The 16,639-nt window shown below is 53.3% G+C and overlaps 2 protein-coding genes across 7 annotated transcripts in view; one reads left to right on the forward strand and one right to left on the reverse strand.

The window, feature by feature from the left end:
* The window catches only part of LOXHD1 (lipoxygenase homology domains 1), a 164,599-nt gene extending 161,988 nt beyond the window's left edge, over positions 1–2,611 (forward strand). For 3 of the 5 annotated variants that reach the window (XM_038543361.1, XM_038543362.1, XM_038543363.1), the window contains one exon: positions 640–2,598. In XM_038543361.1, the coding sequence (XP_038399289.1) occupies positions 640–1,120 (481 nt within the window). In that variant the 3' untranslated portion in view covers positions 1,121–2,598. Of the gene's footprint in view, positions 1–639 lie in introns of all 5 variants that reach the window. The other 2 variants (XM_038543364.1, XM_038543360.1) reach the window with 2 other exon arrangements.
* A 7,157-nt stretch (positions 2,612–9,768) lies between these two features.
* Positions 9,769–16,639, reverse strand: part of RNF165 (ring finger protein 165) — a 104,267-nt gene continuing 97,396 nt past the window's right edge. For both annotated transcript variants that reach the window (XM_038543365.1, XM_038543366.1), the window contains 2 exons: positions 15,702–15,808; positions 9,769–15,171 (listed from right to left, as the gene is read on the reverse strand). In XM_038543365.1, the coding sequence (XP_038399293.1) occupies positions 15,054–15,171; positions 15,702–15,808 (225 nt within the window). In that variant the 3' untranslated portion in view covers positions 9,769–15,053. The remainder of the gene's footprint in view (positions 15,172–15,701; positions 15,809–16,639) is intronic.

The raw sequence follows: 16,639 nt of genomic DNA on the forward strand, positions 1-16,639 counted from the left end.
ATAAGTCCCTTTGAAAGAGCAAGGGGACCAGCATGGTTGGGGTGGAGTGAGCTTAGACTGGGCTGGGTCAGAAAGGGTCCAATCACATAGGGTCTTACAAACCTTTATAAGGTGGTGGTTTTTACTTAACCTCAGAAGCCACTGTAGGATTCTGAGCAGAAGGACTGCATTCTTGGGCTTACATGTATGTCCACAGAGTCACTTGGCTGCTGTGTAAAGAATGGACCACGGGTAGCAGGAAGCTGGGAGACCAGCTAGGAGTCTGATCTATCCCAGGGAGGAGGTGCTGGTGACTTGGACCAGAGGGACAGCAGAACAGATACTGAGATACTGCATAGTCTTTCAAGTGGCTGATTCTGGACCTATTTTAAAGATGGGGTCAATGAGATTTTGCTGGTGGATTGGACATGGAGTATGGGGGCCAGTGAGGGATGAAAAGAGAATTAAGGAGCCTCTGGAAGGATAGAGAAGCCACTCACTGTGAATCTTAAGAAAAATAAGACCATGTCCTCATATTTTAATGCAGGCATTTCCAGTCCTAATATCCTGCCACCTGGGGAAGGAATCATTTAAGGACCAGGGCCCAGGGGGAGCATGAGCCCGGGCTGGTATCCACGCAGCCTCCTTCCTCCCTTCTAGGTACTTCTTCAACTGTGACTGCCTCATCCCCCTCAAAAGGAAGAGGAAGTACTTCAAGGTATTCGAAGTCACCAAGACGACGGAGAGCTTTGCCAGCAAGGTCCAGAGCCTGGTGCCAGTCAAGTACGAGGTCATTGTGACGACAGGCTATGAGCCAGGGGCAGGCACCGACGCCAACGTCTTCGTGACCATCTTTGGGGCCAATGGGGACACAGGCAAGCGGGAGCTGAAGCAGAAAATGCGCAACCTCTTCGAGCGGGGCAGCACCGACCGCTTCTTCCTGGAGACGCTGGAGCTGGGCGAGCTGCGCAAGGTGCGAGTGGAACACGACAGCAGTGGCTACTACTCAGGCTGGCTGGTGGACAAGGTGGAGGTCACCAACACCAGCACCGGAGTGGCAACCATCTTCAACTGCGGCAGGTGGCTGGACAAGAAGCGGGGGGACGGGCTCACCTGGAGAGACCTCTTCCCTTCAGTCTGAGGGGCTGGAGGCTCTCCTTCCCACCCCCTCCCTGAGATGCTCCTGACTCCACCTTGGGTTTCAGCAGGGCTTTCCCAAAGCCTCGTGGAGCTGGGACTGGGGTCCAGAAGGGTGGCATGCATGGCATGTGGCCCAGAACTTCATGGTTCTCCAGAGGCCACTGAGGGTGACTAGTTGTGGGGTCCTGCCCCTCCCCAGGCTCTTGGATCTACAGGGATCAGTCAACATGTGTCACAATCCATGGCTGCACAAAAACAACTTTTTGCGTTTTCTTTTCCAATAGCAGCAATGGCCAGGCTGAGACCTGCTGCCAAGTGTGGATGGGAAATTGGGGCTTCACCCAGGGGATAAAAGTGGGGAAGAAGAGACCATCGAGATGGTGTATTTTAAGCAAAAACTAATTAACATGTTCTTCCCAAAAAAGCTGGGCTAATTAAATTATTACCAATCACACCTCAGAAAGAACTCATCTTGGCATCTGCTCACTAAGAAATGCATCCCTTTCCCCAATTTCAATAAATCCAGTGGCAAACCGAGAAAAACATCAGGAGGAAATGTTTTTGCCCTGGAGGGGTTTATGAGCCTGTGAAAAAGGTACGTGATTCTTTCCATCATTTATGGAAAACACCTTGCCAGGTGCCCACCAGTGGGTCTAGCCTGTGATGACACAGTGGAGACCCAGAGAACTGAACAGAAGGTGATGAGGGTGGGGGCAGGACCTGGAAAACCCGGGTCCCTGGTGGACTCAGGCTGGGTGAAGAGTGGGGGACACATGGTGAGTTAGCACTGTCATCCTCACCCTGGCTCCGCACAGGCGATGTCCACCGAGAGCTGGGAGAACAATATAAAGGTGTGGTCTCTGCCCTCAAGAGGATATGACCTTGATGGAGAAGCAGCCAGAGAACCACACACACACACACACACACACACACACACACACACACCCTTCCTGATGAACCATCACAAAGGGACCTGCCATGCACCCTAAGAGTGCCACACAACACCACACCTGACCTCTGACTTTCCTCCAGGAGCAGAACTGACCGGCAAAGAAGTCTTCCTCTAGGAGGGCACCAGGATTTCCCAGGCCGTGTCCTGTGGCCCAGACAAGTGTCAAGCTCTTAGCAGGGCTTCGTGGTTGAAGCAAGTTCCAAGAGCTCCCGGAGACCCTTGGAGAAAGGCTGAGGTTACAGGCGCTGTCTCTAAGGCAGCCTGCCCGGGCTTGAGCCCCAGCTCCACCCAGAGAGCTTGGGGGAGCTTGGCCGCATGATTCCATCTCCTGGGGTCTCAGCAATTGGAACCGGGTGCCTGCGTTGAAGGGGGGTGTGTGTGTCCATCATGTCAAACAAGCAGGACCCCAGGGAGCTGGGGTGTGGATGAGGGAGAAGGAATCAGGAAACAGCCTTATTTGCATCTTTTTCTGTGGAACTGGGTCCCCCCATCCCCATCCCCCGCCTCCCTGACACCCCTGTCCCCAGATGGAAACTTAACCAAGCCTTGAAGGTCTCCTGAATTCTCTTAGGTCCTAAAAAGGGCCACTACCATTTTAAGTCCCAAAGCTCATCACAGTTCTGCAATTTAAACGTCAGGCTCCTGTGTAAAGGCCAAAGTCACCCTTAGAATTCATCTTGTCCCATCCCCCAGCTCAGTCCTCTCACAGGAGGACCAGAAGTGAAGGAGGGAGAGCTCGCCTGTGTGTGCATGTGCAAGTGTGTGTGTGTACACGGTGGGGGCATGTGAGCTGGTCCCTCCGCCTCATCCCCACGCTGCACTGTCACTCCTGCTCCTCTTCTTGCTGGCCCCGGTTCTGGTCTTTGGGGAAGGGAGGAAAGGAGGGATGCCTGTGGGGTTCTTAGTCTCTTCGGTCCTCCACTGTCTCCTTTTTAGGACCTAAGACACCTACAAGGGAGACCCTCCAGCAACCTCTGGTCTGACAAACTGGGCATTCGGGCCTCTCATCGCTGCCACCAGCAGCCAGCCAGCCCAGCCCTCATGCCTACGATTTCTATGGATGGAATAGGACTCTACGCCTTCAAATGAGGTGGATGTCCTCTTTTCAGGCAGCCCTGTTTTTTGTTTGTTTGTTTGTTTGTTTCGGAGTTTATATATATATATATATATATTTTTTTTTTTTTTTTTGAGAGAGAGAGAGAATGATTGAGAGAGAGAGAGAGAGAGAGAGCTCACAAGCAGGGGGAGGAGCAGAGGGAGAGGGAGAAGCAGACTCCCCGCTGGGCAGGGAGCCTGATGTGAAACTCAATCCCAGAAACTCAGGATCATGACCTGAGCTGAAGGCAGACGCTTCATGCACTGAGCCACCCGGGCATCCCCAGGCAACACTGTGAAGTCCCAATCACTAGCACTGAGTAAGACAACAGCCAGAAGGAAGGGGGTTGTCCCAAGCCACCAACAGCAATTTCTGAGTGTCCTGTCCCCAAAGTCATGACCTCCTCCTCAGCCTCTCCATCATGTCTGAACCTGGAGAAGGACAGTCATCTCCAAGTTGAAAACAGTTTCCACCATGCCCTCTGGCAAGCACAGTGAGCCATCCCTGTGAAATGTGGCTGCCGTTGTCCTGCTGACTCAGCCGAAGCTGGTCCAGGGAGAGCCTGCATGACCATCATGCTGCTGAGGGGCCCAACATCAGCCTACTCTTACCCGGGTAGGGCAGGCCTGCTCTGAGGACACCCAATGACCTTAGTCCATTGTCCCATCCTTTACCTACCCTGCATCCTCTGCTCTCCTCACAAAGGACTTGTCAAGACCCAATGATGGGGCTTGTGGGTGGCTCAGTTAAGCATCTGCCTTCAGCTCAGGTCATGATCCTGGGGTCATGGGATTGAGCCCTGCATCAGGCTCTCTGCCCAGTGGAGAGTCTGCTTCTCCGTCTGCCCCTCCCCCTGCTCGTGCTGTCTCTCTCACTCTCTCAAATAAATAAAATCTTAAAAAAAAAAAAAAGTCCTGATGAAACTGCTGCCGTGAAGACCCTATAAACAATGGTCACACCTTTGGCCCGACCTGGTTCCCCAAGTTCTTGGGGACCTAGGCAGCTGCATCTCCGGCAAGTTTCCTACAGCTCCATGTGCAGCAGGTTACCCTCCAGCGGTGCCACACTCACCACCCTCCCTGCTGCGCCCTTGTGGAGGCAGTCCTGTCTGCTTGAGGTCTCCTGTCATCCACCACCCCCTCCACCGGGTCACAGGGCCCATGCCAGGCCACCTTCTCTGCTTTGTCGGAACTGGGCTTGAACTAGGCCGTCTGATGCCCTGCACACTGTGGAGGTGGAGGTGGAGGGAGAGCGGAGGGAGAGGCGTGTGGTGGTGGGGAGGGAGATGGGCAGGGAAGAGGGGTGGGGGGCAGCTTGAAGAATTCACCACCTGTCAGGTCCTGTCTCCGCAGCGCAAGGGGTGTTGGGACCCTCAGCAAGTCCTATCACTTGGGGCCTGCAGGCCTCCTTTCTCCACCAGTTTGTGCTGAAGCTACCAGCAAAGGTGGGGGCACGGCCTCTGAGGGGGCTGGGGAGGAGGGCTCTCTGCCCTCTCCCAGCTGCTGTTCTCCACCCTAAGGAAGGAGTGAGGGACATCCACACACACTCTGCCTTTCAAGACCTGACCCTTTCTTGTAGGCAATCACAGGAGCCCCCCATCCCCACTCCGCCACCTCTGGAGGGCAGAAGGCAAGGCTGGGATTAGGGTGAAGCAAGAAGCCCAGGGTATAAAGTGTAAGGGGGGGTTCAACCTCAGGGCCCCACAAAGGCAGGGCCTTGCCTCCAAGTGAGGCCCCTGGAATGCTGCTCCCAGGGCACTTCCTTTGCCTCCCCACAGTCCCGGCCCCAGACAGGCAAAGCTCTATAAGCGAGGCTGAGGCCCAGCAGCCAGCCATGGGGAGGGTGAGCAGGCCCTTCCTCTTGGGAAGGTCCTTCCCGGACCCAGCTCACCTGCTGCCTGCAGAGCCCCGGGTCATCGTGGAGCAGGGGGCCACAGGCAGGTGGTGCTGGGTGCCGTCCCTCACTGGGGCTCAGGGTGAAGGAAACAAAGGAAAGAAGGGGCTCTGCACACCCCCCCAGGAACCTCCCTTCCGTTCCTGCCATCCTCTCCTCGCCACAGCTGCTCCTTCCCTCCCAGATCCCCCAGGCACCCACTGCTCGCTCTGTGTGGAACTTCTTCCTTATAAGGATGGCTCCTTAAGTGTCAGCGCTTCCTATCCGCTCCATCTTTCCCCTCCTGATTTGGAGACAAGTGTACATTAAAGAATATTTGGAGAGAACCTTAATTGTATTGCTTTCGAGGAGTAACTCCTAACAAAGTACTTCCAAATAAATATCCCCCGGGGGGGGGGGGGTGTCCACATCAAAGAAAAGATCAGACTCATTTGCAGTTAGCACCAGCTATTTACATACAAACTGTTGCACCAAAGTCTAAAAAACACTTCTGCTCTTAAGTAGGTTAAACAAAAACCTTCCAATTTTATTTTCTCAGCTCTTCAGCTGAACAACCTTTTTCTTCCAAGATTTTGATAAAAGTAAACTCGACCCCGTTCAGTTACATGCCTTCTGAATTCTGGTTATGTGGGTCCAACTAGATGAGGTTAGAAGTACGGGGGATGCCCCACGTCCTGAGGAGCCCTGGTGCTGCGTGTGCCTCCTGAATGGGCACCCCCATTTATCCCAGCCCCTTGGTAGAGCATGGCACCAGGCATCAACCACCAGCAGGCCCCCAAATGTCCTGAGCCCTCAAGGGCAAGGGAAGGGGCCTCGGGAACAGGTGGGGGAGCCTCAGCTTTGGACAAAGGGAGTAAAGAGCGCCTATGGGAAAGAAAGAGGTCTTGGGCACATAGGCCTGGAGAGTAATGGAGGGAAGAGCCTTTTAGGCCTAAATTTAACGGGAGGAGTTTGGATGGGGACCCCCAGATGGTGGGGGAGGTGGTATTGCCTGTGAGCTGGAGGGAAGAGGAGTTCTGTAACTTCTGGCCTACAGACCTCAATGTGGCTTTTCTTCTAGAATCTCCAATGGAACGAGGAAAGCCAGTTACAGAGTGGTGATTCCAGAAGTCTTGGTTTTGGGGTCTCAACTTCCAGCCCTCCTACTGGCTAGGCCATTGCTGGTGGCTGACCATGGCTGGGTGGCCAGAGGGGAAGAGTAGACATTGACAGGGCCTGGAATAATCTAGGAAAAGGAAGGAAGGAGAGGGGAGAACAAGAGGACCAAGGAGAAAGACTATGGAAGGCAGGGATTTTTTTTTTTTTTTTGCTTTTAAACCATCATCATCATCATCATCACCACCACCATACAGCTAATATTTATATAGCACATAGCAGATACCAGACACATATTAGCTCATTAAATCCTCATAAAAACGTACGCGGCAGATGTTATCATGATCCCATCTTATAGACGAAGAAACTGAAGCACAGAGAATTTGAGTAACTTGCCCCACATCACGCAGCTAACAGATGGCACAGGAAACCCAAGAGCAGGGCTTGCCACAGTAGGAACCCCGGGTGGAAGCTGGATACATAAGGTAAAACAGATGAAAGAACAGCTGCTCTGGCTGGTTGTGGGGATAACTGAGGGGTTCAGCGCATGCAGGGCAAATGTGGGGAAGCAGCGTTATTTGCTGGGCTTAAAGCTACCAAGTAGGGAGCGCCTTTGAGGGCAAGGGGGGCAGGAAAAGAGAACATGGGGGCCAGAAAACTCTCTGGTGTCCTACTTCCTGGGAGCGGTGGGGCTTCCCCCTAGGGAACGGGGCGCGCTGAGGAGAAGCAGGAGGCGGGAAGGGAGAGGTCTCAGTGCAGGTGCTATGTGTGTGCTGGCTGCAGGTCAGGGGGTAGAGAAAGAGGGCACCAGCTGGGAGGCAGCCAACACCCTGGGGGGAGGCGAGGATACCAGGATATCGTGGGGCCCCCAGATTAAACGTCACTGGGATGTGCCTGTAAGGGTTTCCAAAGGAGATTAGAATTTGACTCAGAAAGTAGAGGGGCCTCCCTCATGGGGTGGGGCTCAACCGATGCCTCAAGGGCCCCAGTGGAACGAAGACCAGGCAAAGGGAGACTTCATCCCTTTCCTGTCTACCTGCTGGAGCTGGACCTGGATCTTCCCCTGCCCCCGCCTGGATTCTCACCCTCGGCTCTGCTGGTCCTCAGGCCTCGGGACTCAGGCTGGAACTCGAGCCCACAGGCAGTAGGTGCTGGGACTCGGTCCCCACAATCACACGAGCGAATTCTCAATAGATCTCCTTCCTACTGGTCTGTTTCTCTGGAGAACCCCAACTAATACAGAGACTCTTTCTTAACACCCTAGGGCAACTTGCCAGTGACTGGGGGTCGCAGGCCTGCACAGAGTGTGAACCTAGATGCTCTGAGAAACCTCTTTCCTCCCAGCACTGCCTCAGAAGGGCGGGGGGAAGGGGCATCGAGGTGGAGAGGATTAGGAAGGGTGTACATTGGCCTCTTACTGGGGGGAGCACGAAATCCTCAGAAAGAGAACTCCTGCCTCAGCCCCAGCCCCAGCCCCAGCCCCCAGATCATACCCCACAGCTGGCCCAGGCCTGTCCTCCCAGGGTCACCTCCACTGCGGTTATAAACAGACACCAACGAGGCAGAGGTATTGGAGGGACACAGGGCCTGTAAATAGAAACCTGTGGAATTCGAAAGCTGGAAGGAACCTAGATCGCCATCCCCATATTTAGGGTGTGCAAGAGCAAGGAAGGGAAGCATCTCTCGGCTGTCTGCCAGCCGAGTCCTGGTAAGTGGTGGGGCCAGCCTCAAAGCACTGGTTCCTGGGTCAGGAGACACCGACAGAAATATGTGGAAGGCTCTACAGACAGCACTTTGCATCATCTCGCTTGCATGGCACTGAGGGCTTTGAACCTTCATTAACCTAATGTAAACTCGGGATCTGAGTTTATAATAATATCTCAATACTGGCTCATGGCTGTATCAAATGAACGCCACTAAGGAGAGATGCTACTAACGGGGGGATCTCGGAGAGAGTGGGGAACTCTGTACTTTCTGCTCAGGGTTCTTTAATCCCAAAACTGCTCTAGAAAGTGAAGTTCCTTATTTAAAAAGAAAAGGCTTATTAATAGGGGTTCTGTTTTCAGGCCATGAAAGGAAGTCAACTTTCATGTTGGCAAATTGAACACCAATAAAAAATAAATTTATATAAAAAAAAAAAAGGAAGTCAACTTTCGGTTCACAGATCCACATGTTAGAGGACACAGCGTATCTGAGTTTGGGTCCTTACAAAAGAATAAGAAATCCATGCCTACCATTGGAAAGCAAACCTCTTCTCTTACAGAGAAGGTGAGGAGCCTCTCTTGTTCAAAACACGAGAGGCTATATTTGAAAATTGCTCAAAAATGAGAACTTTCCCCTTTAGGATTCATAGGCTGAAGGTTAGGAAACAGGTTCATTAGATTCACCGCAGTGAACAGATTTTTTTGAGAGATAAAGGAGGTAAAAAAAAAAAGAATGAGAGATAAGAGATGGGAAGGAGGGAGGAAGGAGGAGGGGAGGGGAGGGAGGGAAACAGGTGAGTGACGGGACAATGAGGAAGAGGGATGGGAAAAAAGGTGAATGATATCACCTGGTTTCTTAGAAAAAGACAGGTCTATGAGAGGCTTTCCCCAGCAGTGCCCTGGGTGGGCATGGAAAGAAGCACCCTGCACAAGTGAGGTGTAGTTAGCAATGCAGTTCATTTTTATTAGTTATAAATAAAGTACAAAAAATCCACCAAAAGTGAATCTAAGCATTTACACAATTCCTAATGTCTCCGCCTTTTCATTGATGCACTATTGCTTTAATATTCATAATAAATATTCTTCTAGCTTTCTGCTATAAAATAGTCTATGTAGCAAAATGTTGCACAGCACAACAGAACAGAACAGCAGGAGGATTACAAAAAAGGACAATCAACACTGAGGATAATCCTTTCACTTACCAGGGGCAACCAAATTCCCCCAGCGGGCCTGGTGTGGCTGGCTCCAGAGCTGAGAGACAGCCACCTCCGAGGCCAGGGCGGGGCTGGGGAAAGGGAAGGGTGGGGGGAGGAGGGGCGGGGGCACAGGCCAGCCAGGGCCAAGGGCCCCTTCCCACTCTGACCCCGCAGAGCAGCATAAGGCATGTCTGTCCGGGAGCCCTGCCAAGGGGGCAGACAGGGGGCAGTGTCTGCCGGGGCCCTGCAGTGTGTGTGTTGGGGGGTCCAGCACCCCAGGGGGCCACCCCACAAGCCATCTCCAAGGAAAGCAGGAGAACAAGACTCCAGGGCAGAGGCAGAAAGGGAAGCTGAGCGGCAGCAGGCAGGAAGCCCAGGGAACAGGACCCATAGTCCGACCAGAGCAAAGCTGGGGCTTAGGGACCCTGTGAGGCCCGGCCACTTCCTGCAAGCCCGGGCCAGCAGCATGGAGAGTCTGGGCCTCCGCCTCCTCCCTCATCAGCACCATCCCAGGAGCCTCACGTGGAGGATGGACTTCTCCACCAGGCAAAGGCAGTGATGTCAAGAGGCAAGAGGGAAGGATAAGCAGGAAAGGAAGGGAAGGGGGACGGGAGGGAGAGGCAAACATGCAGAGGGCCCAAGACTGCTCCTCCCTGTCCTGGCCAGGGTCATAGCAGACTCAGAGGCCTCCCCTGGAGGCATGGATCTTCTCTCTCTCTCTCTCTCTCTCTCTCTCTCTCTCTCTCTCTCGTTTGGCTCAAAGGCATCCGGGATCATGGCACTACCAGCCTCTGAGGCCACTGCTTTCCCAAACCCTTCCCTAGCACTCCTTCCCAGGAATGAGGAGACTGGAGGGCCCTGTCCACTCCCCACCCCCAGCAGCCCCACCTGCCCACAGATGCCCCTAGCAGAGGAGGGAGGGGATACTAGGAGGTCAGACCACCAATCCCAAATCTGTGTCCCAGGGCTCTGCTCAACACCAAAGGTTCCAAGAGAGGACAGGATGGAGTGCCAATCCCAAACACCACACTGTGGGGCTAATATCCTGTCTGCCCCAACCCCACAGCTAACAACACATGGATTTCAACTCGCTCTGCAGAGGCCCACCAAGCCTGTGAGGGCACAGGTCCCACGTCTGGGCTGTGTCAGCCTAACCTGCCTCCCTGTGTCCTGCAAGATGCTCTCCTTCTCTCCACCCCTCCATCCTTTCTCCTCCCCTGACTTCTGCCCTGAGAGGGGAGACAGTGCAGCGTGGTGCCCCCCCTTTCTGTGTCAATCTTTCTGGATCTGAGAGACCCTAGACATGCTCCCCTTCACCCCCCTCAGCCCTGCTCAGAAGGCTGAGACTCAGGGAGACCAAGTGACTTATTCAAGGTCAAAGGGACCTTTGCAATAGGGCTGGGCTGAGAACCTGAGCCTCCTGATCCCCCAGTCCAGGGCTTTTCCTAATAAATCAGGCTTTTTGGCTTTCAGATGCTCCTGCTGGTAATGTCTGAGGGGCCTAGTTCTGGAATCAGAGAGATTTGAGCCCAGGTGGAAAGAGTGATCCCCAGTGTCCCCCCCCTCACCCCACCCCCCGACTTTGCTAGGAGGATGGAGACAGCGTGGGCTGAGGTCGCAGGAAGGGTAAGGGAAGAAAGAAAAACAGGTGAATGATGGGGGGGTTGGGGAGGGGGCCAGGGTAGCAAGTGAAAGGATTAGCCCAGTCTGCTGACAAGTGCAAATTATATTTATATATGTGCTAAATACAGTCACTATATTGGAGTTTTTTTCACTAGGTCACAGCATACAGAATCAAAGGTTTGCATTTCGTATGGAATGTATCCAAAGAGGCCAGCACCACAGTAGGACAGCTTGCAATCACACACCCTGATAGTTTGGACGAAATAAAGTTCGCGGAATTTTATTTAAATTTTTTTTTTGTATTCATAGTTGGTTTGTCATCGTACCAATGCATGCAAAGCATTCCACTCCCAGAAACAACGCCAAAATGAGGTAATAGGAGTAATAAAAAAAATTAGTATCCTTTCTAAATAAATAAATTATAATTAAAAATGCAAAACAACTATAAAAATAATTAAATAAGAACCCACGATATCTACAAGTTAGTCATAAATTATGATTGTTAAATATAAGGCATTTAAACTCACAAAACCCTGTAAACTAGCAACGTGCCATGTTTTTTGTTTTTTGTGTTTTTTTTTTTTTCATTTTTGTTTTTCTATCAGCTGAAATCGCTCTAGCATTTGCTCTACGCGCAGGAGATGAAACACGACAGGGGGACCTGACAGACGTTGCTACAGCCCCACGCGGGGAGTGTTTGTCCCGCCAGCAGGCGGGTGAGGGGTGGGGGGAGTGTTTGAGGGATTTCTTCAGGAAAAGAAAAAATGAGAGAAAGAAAGATCTGGTGCTTTTTTTTTTTTCACCATTGAAAAAACTGTGCTTGTTCATTAGGCGTAAAGAGTTGAGAATACTTGCAGGGAGGCTGGGGACATTTGCAGAAGAGGAGCTTGAGTCCTGCCATGGTTCTTGGCCAGGGCCAGAGGGCCCAGGGGGCGCCGGGTGGGGGGGGTCCCGGCTAGTGGAGGAGCCCCCCACCCACACCCCTGCCCGGGCAGGCCGCCTGTGGCCTGTGGCGTTGGTTTCATGGGTTGGCGTCCTTGGCGACCCGCTGTGGCCAGGGCTGGGCAGGCCCAACTTGAATCCTGGGGTGGCTCTCGCCCCAGAAGGCACTCATGCGTCTCAGTCAAGAAAGGGTCTGAGTCCCTTGAGTTGAGCAGTAGGAGCACTCCCGGGGTTGGGGGGGTCTCTCCTCCCGGAGGTGGTGGGTACAAGGTGCTGAGGCCTGAGCCTGCCTCTTCTTCTTCTTCTTCCCAGGCTCCCCGATGAGGGAAAGGGGGGCTTCGGGGGAGCAGAAGCACAGACCCCTCTCCCGTGTTCTCACCCCGAGAGCTGTCCAGCTGGGGGCCTGGAGCTGGCGGGAGCCTGAGTCCGCGTCCCCTCCTGCACCCACCTGCAGGGTACGAGGGCCCCCAGAGAGGTGGGGAGGGGAGGGGGCTTCAGGATGCACCCCCAAAGTCAGCGATCCCCGCCCCAGTCAGCGCCTCGGGTTAGCCTGGGCCCTCAGAGCCTGCCCAGAGCGAGGCGGGGGGCAGGGGCTGCAGCCCACACTCAGCCTCCGGCCAGTGTCACCCCCGGAGTAGTTTCCCGGCTCTCAGCAGGCGGCCCTACCGCTGGAAAGATGCGTCGATGTCAGGGAGGATCAGAGGATCGGGTGCTGGAAGGAGACTTGGCAAGCATCTAGTCCAACCGCCTTGCATCACAGCTGGGGAAACTGAGGCCCAGCAGTGCGGCATGCCTTGTCATTGGACCCCGGACCCCAGCTCACGCACCACCTGGCTCGGCGCAGACTCCCTCTCCCCCGAGCCTTCTGAACCAGCCTCAGAGAGCACGAGAGCCCCAGTCCCAGATGGGAGCGACCTTCCCGACCTTCCCAAGCCACCCTGGCTGCCTCCAGGGTACAGCAGGCTGGGGACAATTTCCAACTTCCCGTGGCTGCTAGTCAATAGCTCTCCCCAAAATCCTGACTCGGAAGCACTTTCTATACCTGTGGGGTCTCCGGCCTTTAGCCCTGGAGACAGTCCGCAGGCTGGAACCACCGAACTGGACTGGGTAACGCGCATTGCTGTTAACCCCGTGTCAGCTCGTCATCATTTTTGTGCTATTTTATGCATCTTGGCTCCTCGGCTAAAAAGCCTAAGCTCCTCAAGGCAGGGTATTGTCCTCTCTCCCAGCACTAAACAGGCACTCAGGAAAGATTTTCTAGAACACCAGAGTATTGGTGCTGGGAGAGGCCTCAGGCTGCGTCAGATCCTCGAGTAACCCTCCCATCAGAAGCCAGCCACATCCCCCATTCTGTGCCTGCAGGTGTCCAGAAGAGCCATGCCTCCACCTGACAGCTCTGGTTGTGCTAGAAGGTTCTACCTCAATCCAAAATCTACTTCTCGGGCATTTTTACCCATTGATACTGGATGTACCCTTTGTAGCCGCAATGCAGACTTAGATTTCCTTGACCTTACAGGATTTCCTCATGTATGGGTGGAATATCTTGTCCTCCTTAGTCTTCTCTTACTGATGTGAGGGCATTGAGACTGGGGCGGGGATGGGAGGGGTGGGCAAAGGGAGGCTTTGAGGGCAGTGCAAATAAGGGAGCAGGGAGGGGCAAAGGAAAGGAGCGGAATTCCAGTGGGCTGGAGTGTTCCACCTGTGGGTGAGGACTACGGGGTTGGGGTTGGAATTTCATGGATTTTTCCCATCTCCATTCTTCTGTCCTCCCATCTCCCTGCTCCCTTTGAGGTTCACAAAAATTGTGGGGGTGGTGCGGAAAGACACATTGTGTGCTGTCACTTGGAACTCCCAGGTCCCTCTTTCCCACCACCCCCATCCCTAAACCCCAAAGGTGGTTCCCAGGAGGGAGCATGAATTTGTTGGGTGGATAGTGTCAATCCTCACAACATCTGGGTGAGGTAGAAGAAGGGGGACTGGGGGTGCACTGTCGTTGGTCTCCCCTCTAAGGAGAAGGAAAATGAGGCACAGAGAGGAAAAAGGGACTTGCCCAAGGTTATCAAAGAGTCAGAGAAAGAGCCAGAGACTAGGGACACAGGGCCTTCCCAAACCCAGCCAACACGGTCTCAGGACACGGGGCCATCTTTGGGGGACTCCATCAGGATTGGAGACATCCCAAAGGGAGCTGCGGGCCCTCCTTCAGGTCCATGGTGTTTGACCTCACCCCCTGAGTGCTAGCCAAGAGCACTTTAGCCGGGACCGAGTGTCTACCACCTATACTATCATATCTTCATCATCCAGTTAATTTTTTGCATAGGGAGGCAGTGACCAAATTGCCTCTTTGTGATGGGGCATACGCACAGGTGAAAGGAAGAGGTGGCATGAGCAGGGACACCCTGGCTCTGAGGAAAATGGGTGAGCAACTCGAGCTGAAGGCTGGCCTCTCCCAAATCCCATGTGAAACCGGGGGACATGGCTGGAACTAGGGAGATGGGTCCCAGAACTGGGGAGCCCTCCTTCGAGACAGACTCTCCCTTGCTCCTACTCAAACTCGGCTTTCCTCACCCTGGCTGAACCCCCTCAGGGGCCCATCTAAGCCTACCCCCCATCTGCTCCTTTCCCGGTCCTCCCCTTCCCCAGATGCTCCCCCTTCCACACTCCACGCGCTGTAAACATGAGAAAAACAAAAGCAAAGGAAAAAACAAAACCAAAAACAAAACAAGAACCACCCCCGCCCCCACCTCCCAACCTGGGTGAAAAAAAAAATCATCCTTTTTTCACCAGAAACAGGATTTGGCTTTTTTTTTTTTTTTTTTTCACCTTGGATTCCTTTTTCCTTGTTTCTCGTAAAGACGGGAAGATTTGGGCTGTCGTTGGCTGGTTCAGTCAGGCACCAAAACAAGGAACTCAATGAGAAATATTTGGTGCGAATTCGTAATAGCGACATGTCCACCACAAGATGACTAGAGCACCACACACAACATTTTTCTTAAGCTAACATGCTCCGGCTGCCATCCACAGAAATAGCTAGAGACCCCTACATGGTTTCTACGTGGTCGAGAGGTATATATACAATCCTTCAAAGGACAGGATTGAGGGGCCTGTCTATCAGCTAGGGCCTTCCAGGTCACATCCAGATTCTCAGCAGCGTGGGCCCCCCTTCCCACCCCTGCTCCGGGCACGGCCAGCTCCCTCCCGCTCCCTCCCGCACAGCGAGGTGGATGGGGCAGTCACCATTCTGGCTAGTGGGGGGGCCTCCCCCCACCCCTCCTTTCCCTCAGACGCTGATACCGCCAACTCCTCTTTCCACAAAATGTGCTTGCAGGCTTTTCCTCTACATCAAATGGCTCAGAAGGCAAAGTTTGGCTGCAAGGGCTATGGCCGTGGGGGGACCTGGTGAAGGAAGATGGGGCGTCCACTGGCTAATTCCTCCCTCAGCTGTCGGCTCCCAGTTGTGTCTCAATGTCCACTCGGCAGATGGGACATTTCTTGCTCATGGCGAGCCACTGGTCCACACACAGTTGGTGGAAGAGATGCATACAGGGGAGGCGCCTGGAAGAGAAGGGAAGGTCAGGGGACTGGTAGGAAGGGAGGGGTCTGGGGCAGGGCCAGGGGTGAGGCCATACAGGCTATGGCAGGTGGGGGGACCTACCATGGCACCCCTGGGTGGCAGGTCAAAGAGGAGTTTGGGGGCCCTGCCCCAGAGTGTGAGGCTGTGGCTGGGATGGGAAGTCACAACAGGAAGGAGCACCCCACGGCCCTCCTCCTCCATGAAACCCCTTCAGACCAGCCTGAAACAAAGCCATGACTTTGTCTTACATCCACCCAGGCCAAATAGCACTGTGTTCTCTTATGCTTTGTGTCCACTAGTCCAAACCAATAAGCATCGCACATCTAGAACATTCCACCCCCCACCTTCCTAGAACCACCACATAGCACACGATGGCACACTTAGCACATACACACACAAGAGAACAAGCACCGTACCCCTGACATACAGCATGTGAGTGGTCACTAATACCTGCAGGGGCGGCTGGGGATGGTGGAGGGGGAGAGAGAGGGACCAGAGGTTGGTCTCCTACCTCACATCCTCTCCGTCTTCCAGCATAGACAGACAAATTGTGCATTTCTCATCTGTGTCCGACTCCTCCCCCTCTTCCTTCTTGCCCTTGCCATCCTGGGGTCTTCGCTATGAGAAGCAGAGGAGGAGCATTAGTTACCTGGAGCACTCACCTGGTGACTGCTGTCTTTCAACCATAGACTCCCCCTCCCTTATCTGTGAGGCAGTATCCTTCTAAGTTCTTAAGGAATCCCCAGACTTGGGTGGTCACCCCAGATCCTTCTCCCAGCTTCTTCCTCAACTCTTCCTCCTTGCCTCAGGATACAGCTGTGGTATCCTGGCAGACATACGACATAAAGTTCGGAAAGGAACCAGGTGCTTAATGAATCGAGCCATAGCAAAACTATGGCTTGTGCATAAATGGCTTCCTCTTCTGATTTCTCTCATACTGTCCATTCCTCCTTACATCCTTTCCAACCTAGATCCCTGCCTCCAGGCTTCTCCCTCCACATTCAGGTCCAGCATGTTTCATCCATCCATCCACTTACCCATTTACTCATCCACCCACCTATCCACTCACTCACTCACCCTCCATCCACCCAATATCTCACCCATCCACCCATCTACCATTGCATCCATCCATCCATCCATCCATATACATCCACCCAACCACCTATCCATCCACTCACCCACTCATCCATTTACCCACTCTGCCTCCAACCACCCAACCTTCTATCCATCTACCTGTCTACCCTTCCATTCGTCCATCCTTTCTTTCTTCCTTCCCTCCTTCCTTTCTCTCTTTTATTCAACTAAGGTCTACTCATGTATTCATTCATTACTAGATGAAGGAAAAATTCCTCAACTCCTATAATTTGTATCATACTGTAATTTTATATATTGTTAGATCTCTTCTTATCCAGCAAAGTCCTTTAAGATAGGCACTGGCTCCAACATGAG

Source organism: Canis lupus, chromosome 7 (assembly GCF_011100685.1).
Source record: "Canis lupus familiaris isolate Mischka breed German Shepherd chromosome 7, alternate assembly UU_Cfam_GSD_1.0, whole genome shotgun sequence".
In the NCBI taxonomy this organism is placed as follows: Eukaryota; Metazoa; Chordata; class Mammalia; order Carnivora; family Canidae; genus Canis; species Canis lupus.